The 22,162-nt window shown below is 45.5% G+C and overlaps 1 protein-coding gene across 1 annotated transcript; it reads right to left on the bottom strand.

Annotated features, from left to right (window-relative positions):
• Positions 1-7,846: 7,846 nt before the first annotated feature.
• Positions 7,847-8,659, bottom strand: LOC127758759 (NRR repressor homolog 2). The gene has a single exon (XM_052283936.1). It carries the CDS (start codon positions 8,536-8,538, stop codon positions 8,023-8,025), a length of 516 nt encoding a protein of 171 aa, XP_052139896.1. The 5' UTR covers positions 8,539-8,659; the 3' UTR covers positions 7,847-8,022.
• Between the last annotated feature and the right edge of the window lie 13,503 nt (positions 8,660-22,162).

Here is a 22,162-nt window from a genome sequence, read left to right as displayed (position 1 = left end):
GACTTCCCGAAGACCATATTCACCTCCATCTACTATCTTAAGTTTGACTTGATCTAATCCATGGCCAGATAACCGATGTCATTACCAAACAGATAAATCAAACTCACCAGACACGAAGAGAACCCTTTCTTCCTTGTCGTCTTATGAACCGAGCTAATAAATCCAACATGCACGCTTCTCCAGCATTCGTAGACTGAATACCTGATAATTGAGAAAACCATCGTTACTTGAATCACTAAAGAAATTACCACCATAGCGCTCGCCCTTTCTCTTCAGTGACGCAGGTCTCATATATCTCCATCTTGCAAACCTCGCAGATTCTGGATATACCCTGTACTGCCAAACATACCGTTGACGTCCTCAATGATTTTCACCCGCTGTTGCCCGGGACCTCTCACTTGTCCTCCCACGACTGCCTTTACCGAATCATACCAAAACATAACACATCATTGCCTTGCTAGTTGCTACATGCATCAATCTCACATATGTCAAGGTTCTACAAGAATCAAGCATGTTCATAGACAAACAAGCTAGCGCGTCCTTCCCTGTATGCATGAGGCCACCTCAGAACAGAAGCTTGTACGTGCATGCATAGACATGCATACCCGTCCACCCTCACATGTTCACATATTTGGTACTGACCAAACTCCAATGCACCACGAATTAATGTTCCATGCAGCCCATAGCTTTTTGACTCAACAAGCCAGCCAGAAGAAAAAAAACCAGTCTGACTAGTACTCCGTCTTGCATCTGATCAATCAAAAAAAAATCCTTCTCGATCCACCGGCCTGACTTTTCCTAGTCGGACTGCAGCGGCTCCACTAGACCGTTCCACGCACAACCATACATCCCCATGTGTGTGCGACATCATCTCGGACAGCCACGATCTGCTCCAACTGCTTCGGCCTCGGGCCCACACCGAACCATCTCTACATTGCTTGTGCTCCGCTTGGTTCACGAATTGCTGCCCTACACAAAACAGACACTGCCTCGTCCTCCGAAATCAATGCCGCTTCCACCTGGAACTGCCGTCTTCTTCACCAAAGTCAGCCTGCCTCAGACCCCACCGACACCTGCACGCGACCGCACAAAGGCCGTGCTCCTGCCGCCCGGAGTTTGATGCCACCGTTGCTGCTCCACCTCGAGCCCGCAAACCCACTCCGACTTTCGATCAACCACCAATCAATCTAGCCGTGAGCCGAAGCCGACAAATCACCATGCCATCTTCCCAGCCGCCGAACGACCCGAGCGCTACGTCTAGCTGTCTCCTTGTCGAACGCAGCTCATCGAAAGGCCCGGTCCACGCCACCTAGAGTGTTCGATTCCACCGATCGAGAACGGTGACCGCCTCCAGCTTCAACCAACCCGAGCGTGCGGCCGCATGTCTCCCTGTTGAGACTAGCTCACCGGAAAGTCCGGGCCACCCGCCCAAAGTGTCCGACCCACCGATTGGATCACCAATCGTTTCCACCACCATCAACCCGAGCACCACGTCTGGTCGTCTCCCTATTGATTGCAGCGATCAAACGGTTTAGACCGACACCTGAAGTGTTCAATCCACCGATCAAATTCCGTTGATCGCCGCCGTGCTACACCATCCATGTCCGTCCCTGGACATCCTGTGCGGTCGTCGCAGTGTGGAGCACCTCCCTCGCACCTCTACCTTGGATCTCCCGCAGGCTCTGATACCACTTGTTATAAAACCAGTCCCGATAGCACATCGAGAACCAAACGCGGAAAAAACGCTATAGGATATCCAAACACGATGACGACACGAGGTGTTAGAATAGGTGTCGAATATACTAGTCCTATTTGGTTACAGTTGGACTTGGTGTTGTAATAGGTGTTAAGGGTGGAGTTAGAGTCGAACTCTGTAACCCGCAACTCTCTTAAATAGAGAGGGGGGCACCACAATATAACCATGGCGACTACAATGTAGCGTAGACACGCAGGGAGATGATGGCGGCGTGGCCATGGACTCGTAGCGGCTAGGTGCTATATTGGTTGGGGAGGAGCGCCCATAATCAGAGCCCTGGGGATGTAGGCTTCGGCTGAACCTCGTTAGCAAATATCGTGTGTTCCTGTGTCGTCATCTGGCATGTCGTGGGTGATCAATGACTGAAGTGATCGGGAAGGTTAGTCGTCGTTCCGCTATATCAACTAACTTTTCTAACAAGTGGTATCAGAGCCCAAGGTTTAGAACCCAGTACGATTTCCATGGGTCACAGGGTGGGGAGGCCAAGTAACAAGTCTTTGGGGTCACATGAGTTGATGTGATGGGGGAGATTGTTGGGCCCGAGGCCAAGTAACAAGTCTTCGGGGTCACATGGGTTATGACGGGGAAGATTGTTGGGCCCGATGTGTGACGGGGGTGATTGTTGGGTTTAGTCCCACATCAGAAATTGATGATGGGGGAGCACAGCTTAAAAGGTGGGGGCGGTCCTCACCCATTAGACTAGTCTTTTGGGTTGTGTAGGCCCAGGACCTAAAGTTGTGGCTCTGGTTGGGCCTGTGGTGGAGCAGGCCCAATGTGACCTGGGTTGGCCTACGGTTGGTGCGCCGGGCTGCACACTCTAACAAGTGTCCCTTGCATGCATCGTGCACACCTGCGCCCACCCTGGAACATGTTACACGCACAAGCTATGCTTGCACACGTATATGGGACATGCATACAAGGCAACATGCATGTATATACACGTGTATGCTAAATAGGAAAGTGGCCAACATGGATGTACATCAAGGTTCGGTTATTCTATCAATGTTGAGGCAGCCATGATTGGACAGCTTGCAATACACGATTAAACCTATGCAAAGGACAGCTACTAGGCAAAGCAGATGAGGGCGCTGAAAGATCGAGGAGTCCAGGATATTCCCGTGAGCGTGTTCGACACGGTCTTGGTGTCGTGCTGGGAGAGGCCGAAGGCAACTCAATCTCTGGTTGTTGTGGGAGTCATCGCACTCGGCTGTCCTATCCGCGATTAATGAGACCGACTCTAATTCAGTTGCGTGTGCTCTTTAAAAGCATCGCTAGGGTGGAGTTTAGGAATTAACAGACGACGGACGAAGGATCAACTCAGCAAGTCAACGGCTCATCGGTGCGGAGGCTCGAGGTGGTGTCTGAGTAGGCTCGCAAGAAAAGGAGGCTCGAGGTGGTGTCTGAGTAGGCTCAGCAAGAAAGGCATGTGAACAGATCCGAAGGTTCCTAGTGGATAGTTCATTGGTCTATGTCTTAGATCGGATCACAAGACGAGACTGTGAGGACGAATACAGACGGTACAGAACAGAAGGGTGAGTATTCTGGTGGCAACAGGCCAGTCAGGCCGCAGGTGAGTATTCTGGTGGCAACTGGCCAGTCAGGCCGCGGGTTGGCAAGATGACGCCGACAGGTATGAAATTTGATTTGGTGAAATTTGACGGCTCTGGAAATTTTCGCTTGTGGCAGACTAGGGTCAAAGATTCGTTAGCTCAATAAGGAGTTTCAAAGGCTTTGAAGGGTGTCAAACCGGCCAAGATGGAGGATGACAATTGGGAGGAGATGTAGTTGCAGGCGGTCTCTCATATTAGGTCATGTACCATGTGATGGAGGAGACCTGATGTAGGAAGGGGCGGATCTGACAGCACATGTGAACGTTTTCAATCAACTAGTCACAGATCTTGTGAAGATGGATGTGGAAGTTGACGATGAAGACAAGGCCATAGTTCTTTTGTGTTCGTTACCTGAATCGAATGAGCATGTGGTGACTACTTTAACGTATGGCAAGGATACCATCAAAACTAAATATATCACTTCTGTGTTGCTGGCTCGTGATCAGATGAGAAAGAACAAAGAGGGTGAAACATCTCAAGCGGAGGGTTTGCTAGTCAAAGAAGATCATGTTGGGCGTAAGGTAAAGAAGAACAAAAAGAAGAAGATGGTGCAGTGCTTCAGATGTGATGAGTGGAGGCATATAAGCAGGGAGTGTCCAACACTGAAGGAAAAAGCAAAGGCTAATGCAGTGACTTCTTCAAATGACTCAGATAGTGATGGTTGTGATCTTCTCACAGTGTCAAGTGCACAGTCTAAGGATGTAGAAGCATTGATATTGGATTCGGCTAGCTAGTTTCATGTGACACCAAGGAAGGAGTGGTTCTCTTTATACAAGTCTGGTGATTTTGGTTTTGTCTACTTAGGGGATGACATAAGTTATCCGGCCGTGGGAGTAGGTGAAGTCAAAATCAATTCTTCAGGGAGTCAGGCATGTAGCAGGGCTAAAAAGGAATCTGATTTCGCTTGGAACCTTGCATAAAGATGGGTTAATATTCCACGGAAATCAGAATAGGAAGACCATGGAGATCATGATGGGCAAGACAACTGTGATGACTGGAGAGAAGGTGGAGTCCCAACTTTACAAGCTGCGAGGGTGTACTGTTGCAGGTGGAGTCTATGAGGAAGCGGTTGCTTGGATAGCAATTGCTTTTGGTGGTGGCGGGTCTGGCGCAGATTCATCGGGCGGCTTGCGGTGAAGCTGCAAAGAAGACAACCCAATTCTAGAGGACATGTGGATCGGCATGGTGATTTTACTACTTCTAGGTGGCGTATATTCGCCAAGGTGGAGTTTGTTAGAATAGGTGTCGAATATACTAGTCCTATTTGAATACAGTTGGACATGGAGTTGTAATAGGTGTTAGGGGGTGGAGTTAGAGTCGAATTCTGTAACCCGCAACTCTCTTAAATAGAGAGGGGACACCACAATGTAACCATGGCGACTACAATGTAGCGTAGACACGCATGGAAATGATGGTGGCGTGGCCATGGACTCATAGCGGCTAGGTACTATATTGGTTGGGGAGGGGCGCCCATAATCAGAGCCCCGGGGATGAAGTCTTCGGCGTTAACAAATACCGTGTGTTCCTGTGTCGTCATCTGGCGTGTCTTGGGTGATCAATGACTGAAGCGATCGGGAAGGTTAGTCGTCATTCCGCTATATCAACTAACTTTTATAACACGAGGCACAATATTTGATAACGGAATTCAGCCGAGGCCTATATCTCTATGGCACTGATTACGGGCGCTCCTCCCCGATCCAGCTTATTACAGCATATCAGTGTTACAACGACTCATGGCCAGACGCCGCTGGCAGGCGCTCCCTCTCGCTACGCTATGTCGCCATGCGGTTATAACAGGCACGCCCCTCTATTTATGAGAGATCCTATGATAGAGTCCGACTCTTACTCTAATCCTATACCTAGTACAACTCCAAGTCCTAAACTGTAACCGACTATGTACACATATTCGACACAAACTCTAACAGAGTCGAATAACAGTGGTGTCGGTCCTCTCCTTCTCTCATGTCACCTTCCCCAACTCTTCCCTTCCAATGGCCTCTCTCCCTCTCCCTCGCGGATCTGTCGCCGGTTGTCCTCATCCCTCCCCACCACCAGGCACTCCCCCTCTCTGTCGTGGATCTATCATCGGCAGTCATTGGGAGGCGGGGCACGGAGGAGGAGGCGACAGCCATGGAAGGGCTAGATCCATTGATGGCGGCCATGGACCCTGAGCTAGCGTGGCGAGAGAAGGCTTCGATCTAAATCATGTTGTGGTAAAGCTTCAATTTGAATCACAGCTCTATTTTTGTTATCTCGATCCCTTCTCTCAAGCAACCACAAGGAGGAATCCGTTGCCAGTGGCCATGGGAGGGTCAAATCCATCCCCGGCTGTCCTCGGGAGGGGCGGGGAGCAGTGGAGAGGGCGTCCGCTTCATCTCCACGACCTCGACAGTGATAATGTTGATGACCAAGACGTGCTTGCTGCAACAACGGCAGGTGGGGACGTGGGCAGCGGTGGCAGCGGCAGTGCGTGGACACCACCGTCGAAGCTAGGTTTTGATTTTTTTTTTTTGTATTTTTCATTTTTTGCACGCGGGCAACATAACTGACTGCATGAGAAACTTGCAATTTTATAAATTGAATAGAAAAAATATCCATACGTTACAACGGGTAAAAATATTTTTGATCACTATACATTATACTTCTTGGTTTTGACCAAAATCTCATTCCTTCCTTCCGTTTCAGTTCCAGCTCAGTCCGCTACATCTGTTCGTTTGTCCTGCCTCTCTTTGGTCCAGTTCACAAGTGGAGCTATAGGCCCAGCTGGAGTCCACAAGTGGAGCTATAGGTCCAGCTGGCATAGTCGACTGTCATCTTCAACCTCCAGAAGACAGTCCTGTGTCTGTATGATGCCAGAACTAATCCTCTCCATCAAATCTGGTTGATCTTTTTCTATGTCCCAAAATTGGTTGAGGGCTTTTGATTCACTCGATCTTCTCTTTTCGTTTTTATCAAAATCAAAGCGAATGCACAAAACTCAGGAAAAAAACTGTGAATCTTAAATGGAGATTAAATCTAGTGAATTAAAGCAGAATCGAAAGGGAAAATCATGGGGAAAATAATAAGGGAGTAGTAGGGAATCGATTTGTGAAAGGGCCTGTAGTCTAGTGGTTAGAGCCTTGGTAGTACCTTAGGTCCTGAGTTCGACTCCCCATGGGAGCGATTTTTTCAGGATTTAACAGCATTGTGCTTTCAGAGGTGTCTGTGGTGACTTCGTCAATCTCAAGGATTTGCCGCCCTAATAGAGGTAGGATTTGCGTGCGTGCGTTGTGAGTGTCTGTGTTGTACTGTGTAATTAAAAAAAGTAGGAAATCGATTTTTGCAATCAATTGGAAGAGGAAACACTTGGAGAGGTAGATGACGTGGCGGCAGCGCTAGGTTCGGCCCGTCAACGAAAAAACAGTCAGATTAAAAGAACTGCTTGCACACACCCTTCCGCGGGATAAAAATCGCTACTTAATAAAATAGTGATAAAAATAACCGGAAAAAAGGCGAGAAAAAAAGCGAAGGAGAAAAAAAACCAGAAAATAGGGATGGAAAAGAATACCCGGAAGTTTTATGTATTTTTTTATTAGTTATATTGATCGATAAATTACAATTTTATGGGTGTGTTTAGTTCTTTGGGTGTAAAGTTTTTGAAGTATAGGACATAGATTTGAAGTATTAAACGTAGACTAATAACAAAATAAATTACAGATTCCACCTGTAAACTGCGAGACGAATTTATTAAGCCTAATTAATCCGTCATTAGTAAATGTTTAATGTAGCATCATATTGTCAAATCGTGGTGTAATAGGCTCAAATGATTCTTCTCGCAATTTACATGCAAACTGTGTAATTAGTTTTTTCCTCACATTTAATGCTCCATGCATGTGTCTAAACATTTAATGTGATGTTTTTGACCAAAAATTTTTTTATCTAAACAAGTCCTATATCAACAATCACTGTTCGAGTAAAAAAAAACAATCCCTGTTCGTGGCAGTGTTGGCCTAGTAGCAACATTCGACGAATTAATGATCTTGTGCCGTGCACCCGTGCCGCAGTATATAATCCATCAGCCTACAAACATTGAAACTAGCTAATACCGAATTAGACACAGCTTAAAACTACAAATCTAGCTAGTTTCAATTCGTTATGTTTATCTAATTCTTAAGCAACTACACATACTTGTACCACTTGGCACTCCTTAAACACTAAACTATTTATTTTATATTATAAGTTGTTTGGACTGTTTTTTAGCAAATTTATAGTCAAATATAGCAATATTTTTATATTTTCTGCAAACCTAATCAAACTTAAAAAAGTAAAAACGATTAATAATACGATGAAACGTAGGGAGTACATATAATCGGAAATACTCCAGTATTTACATCCGGTATTTAAATCTTCCGCCTAGACTCTAGAGAATCAGAATTCAGTGGCGTGAGATAGTTACGGCGTCACGCCGTTTGCTTTGTGTGAATTCAAACTGATGTCCTGATTAATTCATCTGGTCACAAATATATAATTCATCTGGTCACAAATATATAATTCATCACACAATTAATTCATCTGGTCACAAATATATATCACCGGAGCAGAGCATGAAAGATATTGCACACGTACGTACACAAGAACATCATCGGTGTCAGGGTCAGGGTCAGGGCCGGCCGGCCGTCAATTCGAGTCGGGCATCGTCGTCGACTTACCAGGCCCGTCAGCGACGATGGCGATGGCGACTGGTTTCCCCTCGATAACTTCGCCTTTGTCCTCCTCTGCAGCTGCGTTCGCCTCGCTCCTCTTCCCCATCTTGCAGTTGCCGTCCTGGCCCTTGGTCGTCGCCGCCTCGATGTCGTCGGTGGTAGTGCCGCCGCCGCCGCCGCACTCGAAGACCGCCATCTCGAACGCCGGCCGCCACGGCGCCGCCCTCGGCCTCTTCTGGCGCTGCTCCCCGCCACCGCCACCGCTAACGTCGTCTTCGCGGCAGCTGGGCAGCGCTGCCTCCTTGAACATGGCTCTCAGGGCCCGAACGTTGGCCACGAGCGCGTAGAACCTCTCCATCTGCTGCTGCTCTTCCTCCTCGCTCGTCGTCGTCTCTGCCGCCGTCTCCTCCTCCGGCGGCAGCGGCGACGACGGCCGAGAAGTCGTCGCCATCTTCTTCGTCTTCTCCCCCGTGCTCAATCGGGCTTCCATTTCCTCCACTGGTAGTTGGTCTATATATGTGTAGCAGTACCTGTAGCCTATATATGGATGGAGTTGAATGTAGTAGTAAGAAGCAAGCTAGCGGCGTCCCGCCCCGTTGTTTCCCTTGTTTGGAAAATAAATCAAACCGACATATTGCAAACGAAGAATAATTTATAGATATACTTTTATATACATAATCTTAATAATTTAAAAGTACATACTTGAAAATAAATCTCGATAAAAACCTCAAAATCAATTTTAAATTTAAGGTTGGAAATTTAAATTTTATTTTATAAGCATAAGTATAGATACGAGTGAAAAGATAGCGGGGTTTGACGGGAACGTGCATCCGCTTGCAGTCACGCGCGTCGCGTCGCGCGTGTGGTGGTGTGGGCGCACCGCCGTGCCGGGAATTATTTATCGATTATACCTTTTAATTCCGTGAGATCGAGGGATTACTAGTGTCATTAACATTATTAATTACCAAGGGGCAGTGGGCCTGCAGATTCATTGCTGTCTCTGTATGACCGTCACTTCCGTTCCCACCAAACCACAGGTCTCGATCCGAAAGGTCGGTGAGGGACTACAATTTTTTTTTTCAAAGGCAGTTTGTATGTTCTTTTAATAGAAAATGCTTGTTTCCAGAGATTTACCACATGCACAATTATTTTGTCAGCCAGTAGTTAGTGCAGTAATTTACCTGGTGCTAGTTGGACTGTCACCTAACCTGACCTGAAACCAGGTGGGCACAAAGAAAGCCTTACTCCCTTCGTTTCGTTCATAATTGATCATCACATTACCAAAACAAAAATATTCATATTTGATTAGCATATAACTTTGGGAGGCCACTTCTTCCGTGTGTGGGATTTAATACACCGCCAATTTTAGTACCCATGTCCGCATATCTGCCTTCACAACCTTGGAAATCAGGGGGGATTAAGTCCTGTCCAATAATCACAATTACGTTCCTAGCCATGCGGATTCGATGCACATGTATGCATGCACAGTCTTGATGTCTAGGTTTATCAAGTCCCCATTAATAAATCAGCATGCATGCATAATTTACAGGAATGATTAAATTCTCCTTCGTCTTGGCACCCAGACGTAACATGTCTCAAAATTGTGAACGGAGGGAGTATCTAGTCATGGTAATTATAAGCAACAATTGCAATCGAACTGAAGTGCTCACCAAAAATGAATTTCATTCAAGTTTATTACCCTTTACACCAAAGTAGACATAAATAACATTAAGCAAAAACCAGAGGATAGTTTGGTCGCCTCTGTTGATCAACCAACAGTAAGAACACTAGAGACCCACAAGCCATCTTATATGGTCTTATTCACAATATACAATCTTCTTATTCTTTAGTTAAGATTCATTTTGACGAACAATCTGCATCTGCACAACGTTTTAAAAACCCCTCGGATGCTTAAGACACTGCAATATAATAGTATTGTGAAAGACCCGGTCGTTGGGAGGTCAACATTTATTAATAGGCAAGTGGCCCAGGACGAAATTGCCCGTGGTGCATAATTAAGCTGCTAATCGTGACGGTGCATGCTGATGATGCATCCCCACATCGTCACGAGGCCACGCAGAAAAGGCAAATCGCTCGCGCTATACTGGTGACGGCACACGGATGACGCAATCGAGCCTTACGCCACAGCGCATCATGGAGACATGGACTACTATTTATTTGGACTGTGATAGCGGCCAACTTGACCATGTCTTCTCTCATACTCCAGCGAGAATAAATTAAGGTAGAATATCATAAGCTCAATTAGGTGAGTACCAGGCATGGCTCATGCTTTAAGTTGAGCCAATGCAAGACTACCAACGGACTATCTAAATTTGATCCTCCAAATATTTATATAGTCAGCTATCCAATTAATTTGGCAAGCCAAATTTATTTCTCACTAATCTAACAGCATCTCCATCTAACCTCTCTATTATGAGTTCATGAAACTGGAGTACATATGTCGGCCTCTACTACCCCTAATTCTTCCTCCTCTTTCTCCCCCACTTCCTCTTGTCCCTAGGGTGACACGCTCAAACATCCCCGAGTTCCTCCCCGTCCCTCTCTCTCTCTATGCGAGGCAGGGATAGTCGACGCTAGTGAAAAGAAGGCCGTCGACATGCGTGGTGGTGCTCGAGCTCGCCACCCTCCCCCATTCACCCCCAACCCCATCGCCACCATGGGCTTCCTCCACACCGGCGGAGGCCGCAACGACAGAAATCAGAGCCGGGAGAAGACGGCGATTGCCCCGCTGAGTTTGCACCGCTGGCCAAATCCATGCAGGGCAGAGGTGGTCGAGGCCGGCGCAAGGACGGAGGAGATGGATGCCACGTCAACGAGAAGGCACATGGAGGCCGTGATGGCAGAGTCAAGGGAGAGGCGCATGATGTGGCCCTGACGACGGCAGCGGTAGACGACAACGATGGCAGCGGCGGCATCGTTGGGGCGATGACGAGCGGAAGGCCACGGCGATGGAGTAGGGTGGAACATCGGGATGCGGCGTTGATGACAACGACAGAGGCGGTGGCTTCGTTGGCGTGACAGTGAGCGGAAGGCCAATGCGACGATGGAGGCGTACAGCGGTGAAGTCCCTCTCGATCTGCATCACAAGTAGGAAGAAACATAATAGATGCAATGGGCCCCAACCAACCCCAGCAGTGGATCCACCATGAGGTAGTAGGTGGTTCGCCGGTTGACCAGGCGATGATTGTGCTTGCCCCTTCCCCATGCCTCGGTACCTAATAGTTGGGCACCGGGTACATAATACCCTAGGTAACGGGTCTGGTACCTAATAGTTGGGTACCAGGTACATAATGCCACCATCGTTATCGCTGTCGCCTCCCTCCTAGTTGATTAACTCTTAGGCCATCCCCAACCCAGAAACTATCAAGTAATTTCTATACTTGTCATGTTATATAGACACTATATATAGAAACTATATATCCAATGGATAGTGTCTTCACATTAAATTCTCATCCAATCATCTCTCTTCTCTCTCCTTTTATCCACCTATCCCCATGTTTTTATTCTTGGTTCTTGTGTAGAGATGGTTTCTTGCATGAGAAATGGTTTCCATCTTGTTACCTCTCTCTTCATTAATTCACTTGCCACATCAGATTTTTGCTTATGTGGCAATCAATTTAATGCTATAGACACTAGATGACATGTAGGGTTTGGGATGGCCTTATTCCAATGGTCCCAAATGAGCTCCCTAGCCTCCAGATCTAGTGTAGGAAGGGGGAAGAGGGTGGGGATGCTGTTGGTGCAGGGGACAATGATTGAGGAGTCGGAGAAAGAAATGAGCGGATTGGGCTATAGAGTATAGAGTTTTAGGTTTGGAGGAGGCATTGCTGCTTTGAGGGAGGCAACGAAGTCGAGCCTTGAGAAGACGAGGAAATAGATCGAAGGGAAAAAAAACTATTCGCTTGTTAAGTTATCGCGTCACTAGAATGGAAACTCTTGCTGTTGTTTTTCTGATAACTAATGGGCTTTGTTGAGACTATACCCATGTGGCCTAAAGTTTAATTAATTGTGTGTCTCCTTTAAAAAAAATCTTATGCTATACCATCTCAAACCCACTCGGTAAGGGAAAAGAAGTTGAAAATGTTATGTAGAGGACCGATGTTCATCATCTCCTTGTTGTCTTATCAACCATAGCCAAAATTTAAATTATACTCCATTTTAGAGTTGATATTGAGGTTTTTCCATTATAGCGTATTTTTTTCGAAATAGCATTTAAATCGCTAAAAAATATGGATATAAAACTTTTGCCCATAAATTATTTTTCTTCTTCCATGGCTTATAATCAGTGCCATAAATATACCACCCAATCAAAAAAGGACTAGGATAGTGTAGGATCAAAGACATCCGGGGGGGAGGGTGTGAATAGAATTCCTGCTCTGATACCACTTGATAAACTCTGAGTTCGACTTGACACGCTCACAGCTCTGATTGGCCCGACCTTTTGGTGAGTTGAGATAACCACGATCTGGGAGAGAAAACATTGACGACCAGACTAAAACCGTACAAGGCGTTGTTGTGTTGTGCCTTAGGAATCGACACACCTCTTCGTGGGCTGTTGATCGTGCTGATGCAGACCAACCTTATTCCTGCAAGCAAATCGAGGAAACAAGCAAAAACAAGATAAAAGCATTATGAATTACAAATATGAATTAAAGCTCAAGATAAGGTGGGTTTCCGAAGGCGAATAATTAAGCGGTCAAGCCGACACACGTAAGTACAAGGAAAAGTAGTGATTGCTAAACTTTTTACTAAACAAAACCCAATAAACCTTGAAGGGGTACCTAGCTATTTTATGAAGGTGGGAGGATGATCTAGGGGTCCCTAGGCCCTGAAGGGGTACATAGCTATTTATGGATATGGGAGGACGACCTAGGGTTCTGTCATGCTCCATTAGGTTGGGGTGCACCCCACTTGGGCTGGGGTCCCAGATGGAGTTACAAACCCATATGCCCATTATAAGTGATGCAACACCTTGTTTCTGTTATTGCGGCCGATTGAGGTGGAATTTAGAGATGAGGCTAGAACCATTAGAGAGAGACTCTGGGAGCTTTTTATCAAATACTCATGGACCCAAAACAGAGCTCGTATGCGCATTTGGTGGCCAGTTGAAGTCAGCAATGTAGCAGGTGGCCAAATTGGATTTCAGCACTTAGACGACTTGATCTTCTTGTTGATCAATGATATGAACAACTGTTGTATCCATAGTAGGCTTGGTCATATCACCCAGCGCTGGACGCCTGAACCCTCTTAGTACTAGTACTCAATACACACATTTCTACACAGCAAATAAGCAGCAAGTCAATTGTGGCTGCCATGGAGGAAGATGTTTATGGTAATATACTAGCTAGTAGGCTGCCTTTTTTGGGGCATTAGTCAGTCAGTAGGCTATCAAAAAATGAGTACTCTAGTGAGAAAGCTAATAATAAATGGTGAGACATATTAGTCATTAGAATTTATTTTACGTACAATGAATGTTTGATGGTTCGTGAGGCATCTCTTGTGTGTTCTTTTCCTTAACAGAGAAGAAGAAAGAAGGATCGAAGGAACAAAAACAAAACCTAACATATGGTTCAATGGCTTCATCTCAGGTCAGTTAGATCAATTTCCGCATTAAGCAGAGGTGATCATGTTTAGGCTAAGAACTTAAGTAGTTAAGTGGATTAAACTCCAACATTGTGTATCAGAGCCTAATCTTAGCCTTGATGTTCCATCATCCCTAATGAAGCCATTATGCCAATTAAATCCTAATCAATTCGGCATGATGAAAATAAGTGAGAATTGTTTTTCAATCTAAGTTAATTAGCTCGGTTTAGCCCTTCATATATACTGTTTCTTTGCATGTTTTATATTCAAGATTTAATCTTTTGTTAATTGCTTAGCAGTAGAATTAAGAAATTAAGGGAAGGGAAGAATGAGATCAATCGGTTTCAATTTTCCCGAAATCCCCAAATTGAGAAGAACCCTGATTCGGATGAAGAACCCTAAGTAACAAAATCCCCAAAGAATCAAGAAACCCAAAAAATAAAAATTAAGCTTGAGTTCAGATTCTTACCGGACATGGAGCCCTAAATCTACCGGGAAACCTCACTGCGGTGTTGGTCTCGTCGAGAAGCGGTATCGCCGCCGTCGGCGCCATACGGGCTTGCCCGTGCGTCTCCTCGGTGTGCCCATGCCTTCTCCTCCTCGCGGTTGCTGTGCGCACGCAACCTTGGAGATCCCCCACCGTCGCCGACTAACCGGGATGGGAAGCATCAGCTTGGCGCCGCCTTTGGCCTTCGCTCCCCCGCCGACAAGGTCCGGGCCACGTGACGCTCGGCGCCGCTTGCGCGCCCACCTCGCTGGACCGCAGACGCCACGCCATGGTTTGGCACTGCCCACGGGCGCACCCTCCAGCTAGCGCAGATGTGCCACTCTACTCGGCGCTCATCGTCACACGCGTGCTACACCTCACCGAACCGCCATCTCTGTCATCGCCGCCATACAGTCTCACGCTCGCCGGGAGAAGGGGATCGGGGAATAGAAGGGGAGAGAATGAGGGCTAGGGTTGCACATGGGCGGTAATTTCATCGGTGTGGGACGAATCCGAGCTGTCCATCAGATCGTCCCTGCATCGGGTCGTCACAGATTTCATGGGCCGCGCCGCCACAGCTCTTAGCCCGCTCACGCTCGCGCGTGTAAACCGGGACATCTTTCACGAAGATAGGCAAAATTAAGTTTTTTTTATTTTAAGCCCATCATTTATGATTAAATATTTCCATAATTTTCTATGCCTTTCCTTAGCTAATTTAAAATCGGTAGAAAATTATGATTAATTATTTGATCACTCACAAAATTATTTCTAGTTAAATGGAACCAACGGGAAGTTTATCTAGCAAAAAATTTAACTAGAAAGAATTAAGATATGGAGTTATTTTGACCCACGTTATTATAATTTTACTAAGATTAAGATTACTATTTCCTTGGTTATTTTCTGCCCAACGATGATATAATTGAGGAAAATTTAAATGTAATTATTATTTCCTATGTCATTTTGGCATTAACGGTAATATGACTTAGGATTTTAATTCATGCCATTAGTGCATTATTATTTCCTTTATCACCTCTATCTTATGGTGATGTGATTAAGGATTTTAATTTGTTAGTAAGCTTAGTAATTGCTTTACCATTTTTGCCAAACGGTGATGTGTCTAAGGATTTTAATTTCATGTCATTACTAATGGCATTATTTTAAACACATTTCCTATATCATTTCTACATTACGGTGATTTGATTTAGGATTTTAAACTGATTTCCTACGTCAATTTACCTTATGTGATTGATTTAGGATTTTAAAACACTACCTACTATATTATTTCCTATATCATGTCTACCTTATGGCAAATTAGATTTAGGATTTTAAATTTAGTATTTACAATATTATTTTCTTTGTCACCTCTGCCCAACTGTATGTGATTTAAGACAATACTATTTATTCCCTAATCATTTACGCCCAACAGTGACTTGATTTTGGATTATAAGTAATTTCATTTAATGATTCATGTGTTTTGTCTCTACCCAACTATGATTCAAAGAGAAATAAAGATTAAGTTATCATTATTGTGTAAGTAATTGTACTAATGTACGTTATTTTCACAGGGAACCACAATAATAATGCCACTTAATATTCCAGCAATAAATAATGTTATTTATCAGTCAAAGTCTATTGAATTATTTTTCTCATTGATCTAACTGAGCCTAAGTCTTTCTTGAGTTTGACTTAGCATTGACAAATGTCACACCCCAAAGTTTACCCTTTCCTAGCTTTAAAATTCAATAAATAAATTGCTCAAAGAAATTGTTTAATTAAACCTAGAGCTAAACCCTAAATAATAAATGCATTTAATAATGGGAAATTATATGGTGGAATTTTTCTTGAGTTCCCTATGTTTTAATACATTAACTGAATTTTTAGTGGAATTTTCAGAGCATCGGTAGCAATTTTAATAACAAAACCAATTATCAGAATTTAATTAATCCCTAATCTCTTTTTTTCTTCTCCTTTCGGAAATGCGCCATTTTTTTGGCCCATTTTGCCCCTCCCGCGTGGGCGTTTCCATTGGGCCGGCCCGTGGCCAAGGCCCAACAGCCGCCACGGCTCCCTATGGCATAGGTCGCCGACAGGTGGGGCCCACCTGTCGGGCCCTTCCTCAACATCCGGCCGGCGGAGCCACTGCCCCGCAACTGCAGCTCCTGCGCATCCCGTGCCACCTCACCCACCCCTCCACATCCGTCGCCCACTACCGCGCCCCATGCCCCACTCTCCCACACGCCCGCACCCACGAGGAGGCCGAGACCCAAGATTCGGTTTTCGAAATCCCGCCGTCTCTCTCTCCCCTCTCCCCCATGTCGCCACTGGAGAAACCGCATCTACCGGCCACGTCCGACCACCCCGCCCCTATAAAAACGATTCCCGTGGCTTTTTCCCTCTTTTCCTATCCATTCCCATGCCCTCAATCGCACTCGCGTCGTCGCTCTTGCAACCGCAGCCGCCGCCACCACTCCGGCCACCACTAGTCACCACTAGCAGCCGCGCCGCCACTGCCGTCAGGTTCACGAGCTCAGGGGCTACCCTGTCCGCCATTCGCACGTCGCCTTTCGCCACCGGAATTCGTTCTCCCTCACACGCGGTAAGCCCTCCATTCCAGCCGTCTTCGGCCGGCAATGCTGCTAGTCGGGCACCTCCATTCTCTCTAATCCCTCTCATTTTCTTCCTAGGTTTACTCCGGAACTCGTCCGCCCCTTGCCGCCGTCGTTGCCCTCGTCGTCGCCATCGGTGAGGCCTCCCCTTTCCTCTTTTTCCTCCTGTCTCTCCTTGCCGCACCGTGGCTTGCCGTGGTGCGCCGTTGCCACGCCTTGGTGCCGCGCCACCGCTGTGGGTGAGTGTCGCCGCTTGCCGCCGCTCCCCGCACTGCCGGCAGTTGCCGTCGGTGGCCACGTGATCCATCGTCGCCGGGCCGGCTTGTCCCGAGCCGTGCCCTGTCCCCGTGGACCGGTGGTGAACTGCTGCGGTGGTCCCGGTCCATGGTGGACTAGTGCCTGGTGTCACCGACGAGTGAGGCCCGCTTGTCGGCGCTGCCCCTCCCCTCGCTGACGCAGCGCCTTTTGTTTAATGCACAATAATTTGTTAAGGTGTTTTCTGTTTATAGTAAAAACACAGAGAATCTTCTAAAATTCATAGAAAATTCATCCGAGCTCCATTTAAGTCCATTCAAGTCTGTATATCCATAAAAATGCAAAGAATCCATTAAAAATATCTTTGTTTCCTGTTTTGATAGTCTTATAGCATGTTTTTCTTGTGTGCCTTGTATGCCGTGTAGAAACCAGGCAGTTCCGACACTCTCGTACAGTTTGAGGTTGTTGCAGAGGTTCCAGCGGCACCGGAGCAAGACAAGTCATGCTTTTCACTGGAACATATTGTGCCCATTTCGCAAATGCCTTACTTTTCCTTAAATATTGCATTGTTTTATAATGTCACTTTATAGGTTTATTTACCTATTGTTCTCAGCCATAAAATTTGTGTATCATGTTCCTTTGATAGCTTGGGCAATAATATGATTAGTTGCTGGTTTAGGTGAGCCATGCTTAGATAAAATAGCACACTAAAGGGGTATCTCACTTGATTATTTAGTTTAGTCCCTATGATGTTAACTTTAAGGATAGGCCACCCTGGTATTAATGTACACTTAAAATATGCTAAATGGTGGGCTATGGGCGCATGGTTTTGATAGACGCGCCCATGGCATGTAAGGATCGGTTCGCGGGAAACCCTGGAAGAATTATCATACTTAGCACAAGCCTGCGTGGGCAACGGATAGGCTTGTAGTGTAGTTACTAGTTCCCCTCTAGCTGACGTATCCAGCCAAGGGTGGGCGTGACGGAGTTTGGATGGGCCCTGTGACGGCCTATGCGGCTTCCGGATTCACCTAGGCACGAGAGGGGGCTGCCCTCTACATGTTGAGGAGTGGGGGCGAAACCTGAGGTGTGGTGCACTTGGTTAGAGGGGGTTATGCGAAGGGTCCTGTCACAATCTCTTTCCGGGGTACCATGGTGGTATGTCGGCGCACAGAAACGTGTTGTGGGGCTGTGTCTTGTGGGTACAGTCGTACACCTCTGATCAGAGTAAAACTATTTGAATAGCCCTGCCTGTGGTTATTGGCGATCAACCAAATTTACCGTGATTAGTCACATCCTTAATAATTTGACTTAATGGAACTGGTATAGTTCAGGTGGTTGATTTGGGACTGTCGCAACATGGTGTAGCATTGGATATTGATTATTTAATATTGATTAATTACTTCAACAATTTTACTGATTTCAACTACTGTCTTAAAGTGCCTGCTTTATGCAAATAAACCCCTAGCTCCCTTGTATATCTCATGCATCATACCCTCTCGTCCGGTATGTCTTGCTAAGTACAATGGGTAGTATTTAGTCTTGCTCTGTCTCCCACCCCCAAGAGTTGGAGTACGCGTCAGATGGAGATTACTTGGAGGAGTAGGTTTCATCCGTGCCGTCAAGGATGCCTGTGGATTGGAGCCGTCACGCTGCAAGCGCAAAGTTATCTAGTTTAGCTTGTTTTTAATTTCCGCTGCATATGTAAGACTTTTTATATATTTGTAAGACGTGGATCTATATGTCAACATTGTCGTTTGTGCACCCTGGCCGGTCCTGGACAGGGGTTTAATGCATATTCTGCTTGGAATCCTATTCGGGAATTTCTTAGCGTGACAACAAAGGATCCCTTGTGGCTCCTGGAGCTAGTATCAATAATGTTTTCCTTAACTCAAGAGGCATTTTGATGAAATATTAGCCTGGGGGAAGACCAATATAATGTTATATTTTGCATGTCACTAATGTATACGAAGGTTCTCATCCGTATGTATTAGGGATTATTTTGAGCTTGACAATGTAAAGCCATATCTAGCAAATGTTGAGACGAGCTCTTATAGTTTGTCAAGACCAATGCTAAGTAAAATTTTAGTGCATATGCATATTTGTCACCATAATCAGAAAGTTTGCAATAAGAAATAACTTATATGGCGTTCAAACTTAGTGGGATGGACATCGTATATTTCTATGCGCTAATTGTCCATTTCATAGTATTTTTCTCCCATTAAACTACTATGGACATTTTTCATATTAATTAGTAATATTCAATAAGACAAAGTGGACCATGGTTGACTTGATTTATCAGTTGGTAAATCAATAAGAAAAATAGAAGACTAAGAGGCAAACTAAGTAAGATCTTGTTAATCTTTTCATTTATTGGCAAAGATGAAGCTTTACTAAGGGGAGTGTTGCAACTCCAAATTTAGTAATAACAAAGCTCATATTCCTCATCAAGGGAAATAAAATTGTCTCTATATCTTACGTATACTACTCCTAAAATTTTCTTGTGTAAGTTTTTGCGAGAAATAGGGATATGCTTAATGTCCTGGTTTGAGAGAGTAGATGAATAAAAAGATTAATGGCATTAATTTTGGGTTGAATCATTATGAGACATCGTCAAAATTATGGCCTTATTATTCAGCCACATTTCTAGGGGAGAATAAATGTCTCGTTAAGGTAGAGACACTTCACCCGTAGAAAATACTAACATCGATCATTACTTAGATGATAATTCTCTAAGAAAGTCCTCCTCATTTATGACTCATAGCTCATTGAAAAATTAAATTAAATTTGTGTGATCAAAGTTCATTGAAAATCAGAAATTATGCTTCCATTACATAAATAATAAAATAAGTGGAAACTCATCAAGAGCTCCAACAAGAAATATTATTCTACCTAATTTATGTCTCCTAGCTCCATTATGTGGATGCTAAAATAATTTTGCATCTCTTACTATGTGACTTGCACAAATAAATATACATATGATAGCCGGATGGTTTTGTTGTGGAAAGACAAGTCACATATTGGGTGCAGACTTAAGAAATCCATTTGTGGACTTAATCAAGCATCAACAATGCTTTAAATTCCACTACGTCACTAGTGAACTAAGCTTAAATAAGAATGAGGTGGAAAATTATACCTGTAATGATGGAAGCAAGATGTCGTTAAAATTGTGTCATTCTAGTTGATGCCGCATTTACAGGGGAGATTGGAACATCTCATGATATCGAGATATTCTTTCCTTTAGATTTTAATGACGTTGTTTAGCCTTAAGGGAAAATTCACTAAGATCAGAAATTAGCCAACAAGTGATTTTTTTTGCTATGTTTACCCATAAGCGATCTTTGATTTACTTTAAAAGATTTAAGATACTAATTGTTGGCGGCTGTTAAGTGCCAATTTTATACCGCTAACATTTGCATAAAGTCTAGATAATAAAACATCATAGTGATAGGTCTAAATCTCACATATTTCACAAGTCGTATATTTGTATGCAGGTGATAAACACAGAAGTTGGGAGGAGATCCAGACTAAAAGTGAAGGAGAAATCTATCCATGCAAGAATGGGCTTTTAAATTACCAAAGAAACGGCCCAAAATTGCAAGAATTGGATAAGGCAGGACGAGGAGGAGGCCCAGACCAGGTTTGGAGGCCATCTAGCCCAGCCCTGGTTCGGCCGAACCGTGGTGAACGCCGTTGGATCCAGGTTTTGGTGTGGACGCTCTAGATGCTCTCCTAATGACGGTTGAGGGGCAGTTCAGACAATTCGCATCATTCCAACCGTCATACCTATCCTATAAATAGACTTCACTTTCTTCACTTTCACACACACTTCTAAGCTTGAGCTGAATTATAAGAGGCTCTATTGTACTATTTGTATACTAGAATTAGGAAGAGAGTAGAGTAGAAGAAGTCGAAAGAATTCCGGAGCTGTCAGTAATCCTCTCTTATTTGTTTTATTCTGTTTATTACTCTGATATCAATAGAATTATCTTCCTGAGTAATTTAGATTTATCTTGTGAGAATTATCTCTTAGTTAGTTCCTAAATAGCATACGGGATTATTGTTCACTATAATCAACTAAAATATAGTGATTGCTTTGGTGAGTTATAAACACTAAAGTAGATATTAATTGCTTAGACGTAGTGTTTAGGTAATTGTTATCCAGTAATTGCTGCGTATCCCACAGTATGTTTGAGGTAGGCGTAGAGGTGGTGACAGCCTCAAGAGCACTTAAGTCCCCCTGTCCGGATACGTAGTAGAGCAACATCTGGGAACACCGGTGTCGAGGGAAGATCCTCAATAGCGGGGAGTCATGAGACCCCCCATTTGTGAGTTCGGCCGGGGCGGAGGCTTGTCTCTCGGAAATCACTCGCTCCTCCATAAGATTACCGGCAAGCTTGCACGCAGTCGGATTATACAGGTTCGGCCTGCTATGGAGCGTAACACCCTACTCCTGTGTTTGGGATTATGGATGAGTTTTACAAAGGTTTCTTCACTCTAGAGAGCGCACTTGCTTCCTCACTTCTGGAGTTCAGGTTTTCTGGGCGTCGTCCCTTTATCTCAGTGGGCAGGGTCCTCCTTTTATAGCTCAAGGGGATACCACATGTGCCGCCTCTACCTACCCTCCATAGGAGGGGGATCCCACTCCACTTTGGGCTTCCAACCGTGCCTTCTCCCGGAAGCTAAGCAACAACCGGTTCTCGAGTGGAACTCGGCGCCGCCCCCCGCCTGACACGGGGGACAGCCCTGTCATTCCCTCATAAATGAACGATGACTTGCGACAGCCCTTCCTCGAGTGACGCTCGGATGTGACGGGTCATACCCACCCCCACTCCGCCGGGTACAAGGGCGACGTGAGGACATGATTGCCCTATCCATCGGATGTGACGGTGACAGGCCGGTCACAGATCGGTCACATCCGTTAGACAGATGTTAGCTAGGTGCGCCGCACGTCTGCCCTTACCGCATTAAATGCGGTGAGGGACAATTGGGGCGTCGCACATTTATGGCTGTTCAGCCTGTGCTCCCCTCTCGCTCTCTCCCTCCGCCGCGTGGCAGCCGGGTGAGGGCCTCGGGGCGAAGCCGCGGGAGAGCCCGACGGGGTGACGTCATGCCCCGAGCCCCCCCCCCCCCCCCGCCCCGCCGCTTCCACGACTCGCGTG

Source organism: Oryza glaberrima, chromosome 1, assembly GCF_000147395.1.
Source record: "Oryza glaberrima chromosome 1, OglaRS2, whole genome shotgun sequence".
NCBI lineage: Eukaryota > Viridiplantae > Streptophyta > Magnoliopsida > Poales > Poaceae > Oryza > Oryza glaberrima.
The sequence above is the reverse complement of the archived record's forward strand: the minus strand, read 5'-3'. Positions and strand labels throughout refer to the sequence as shown.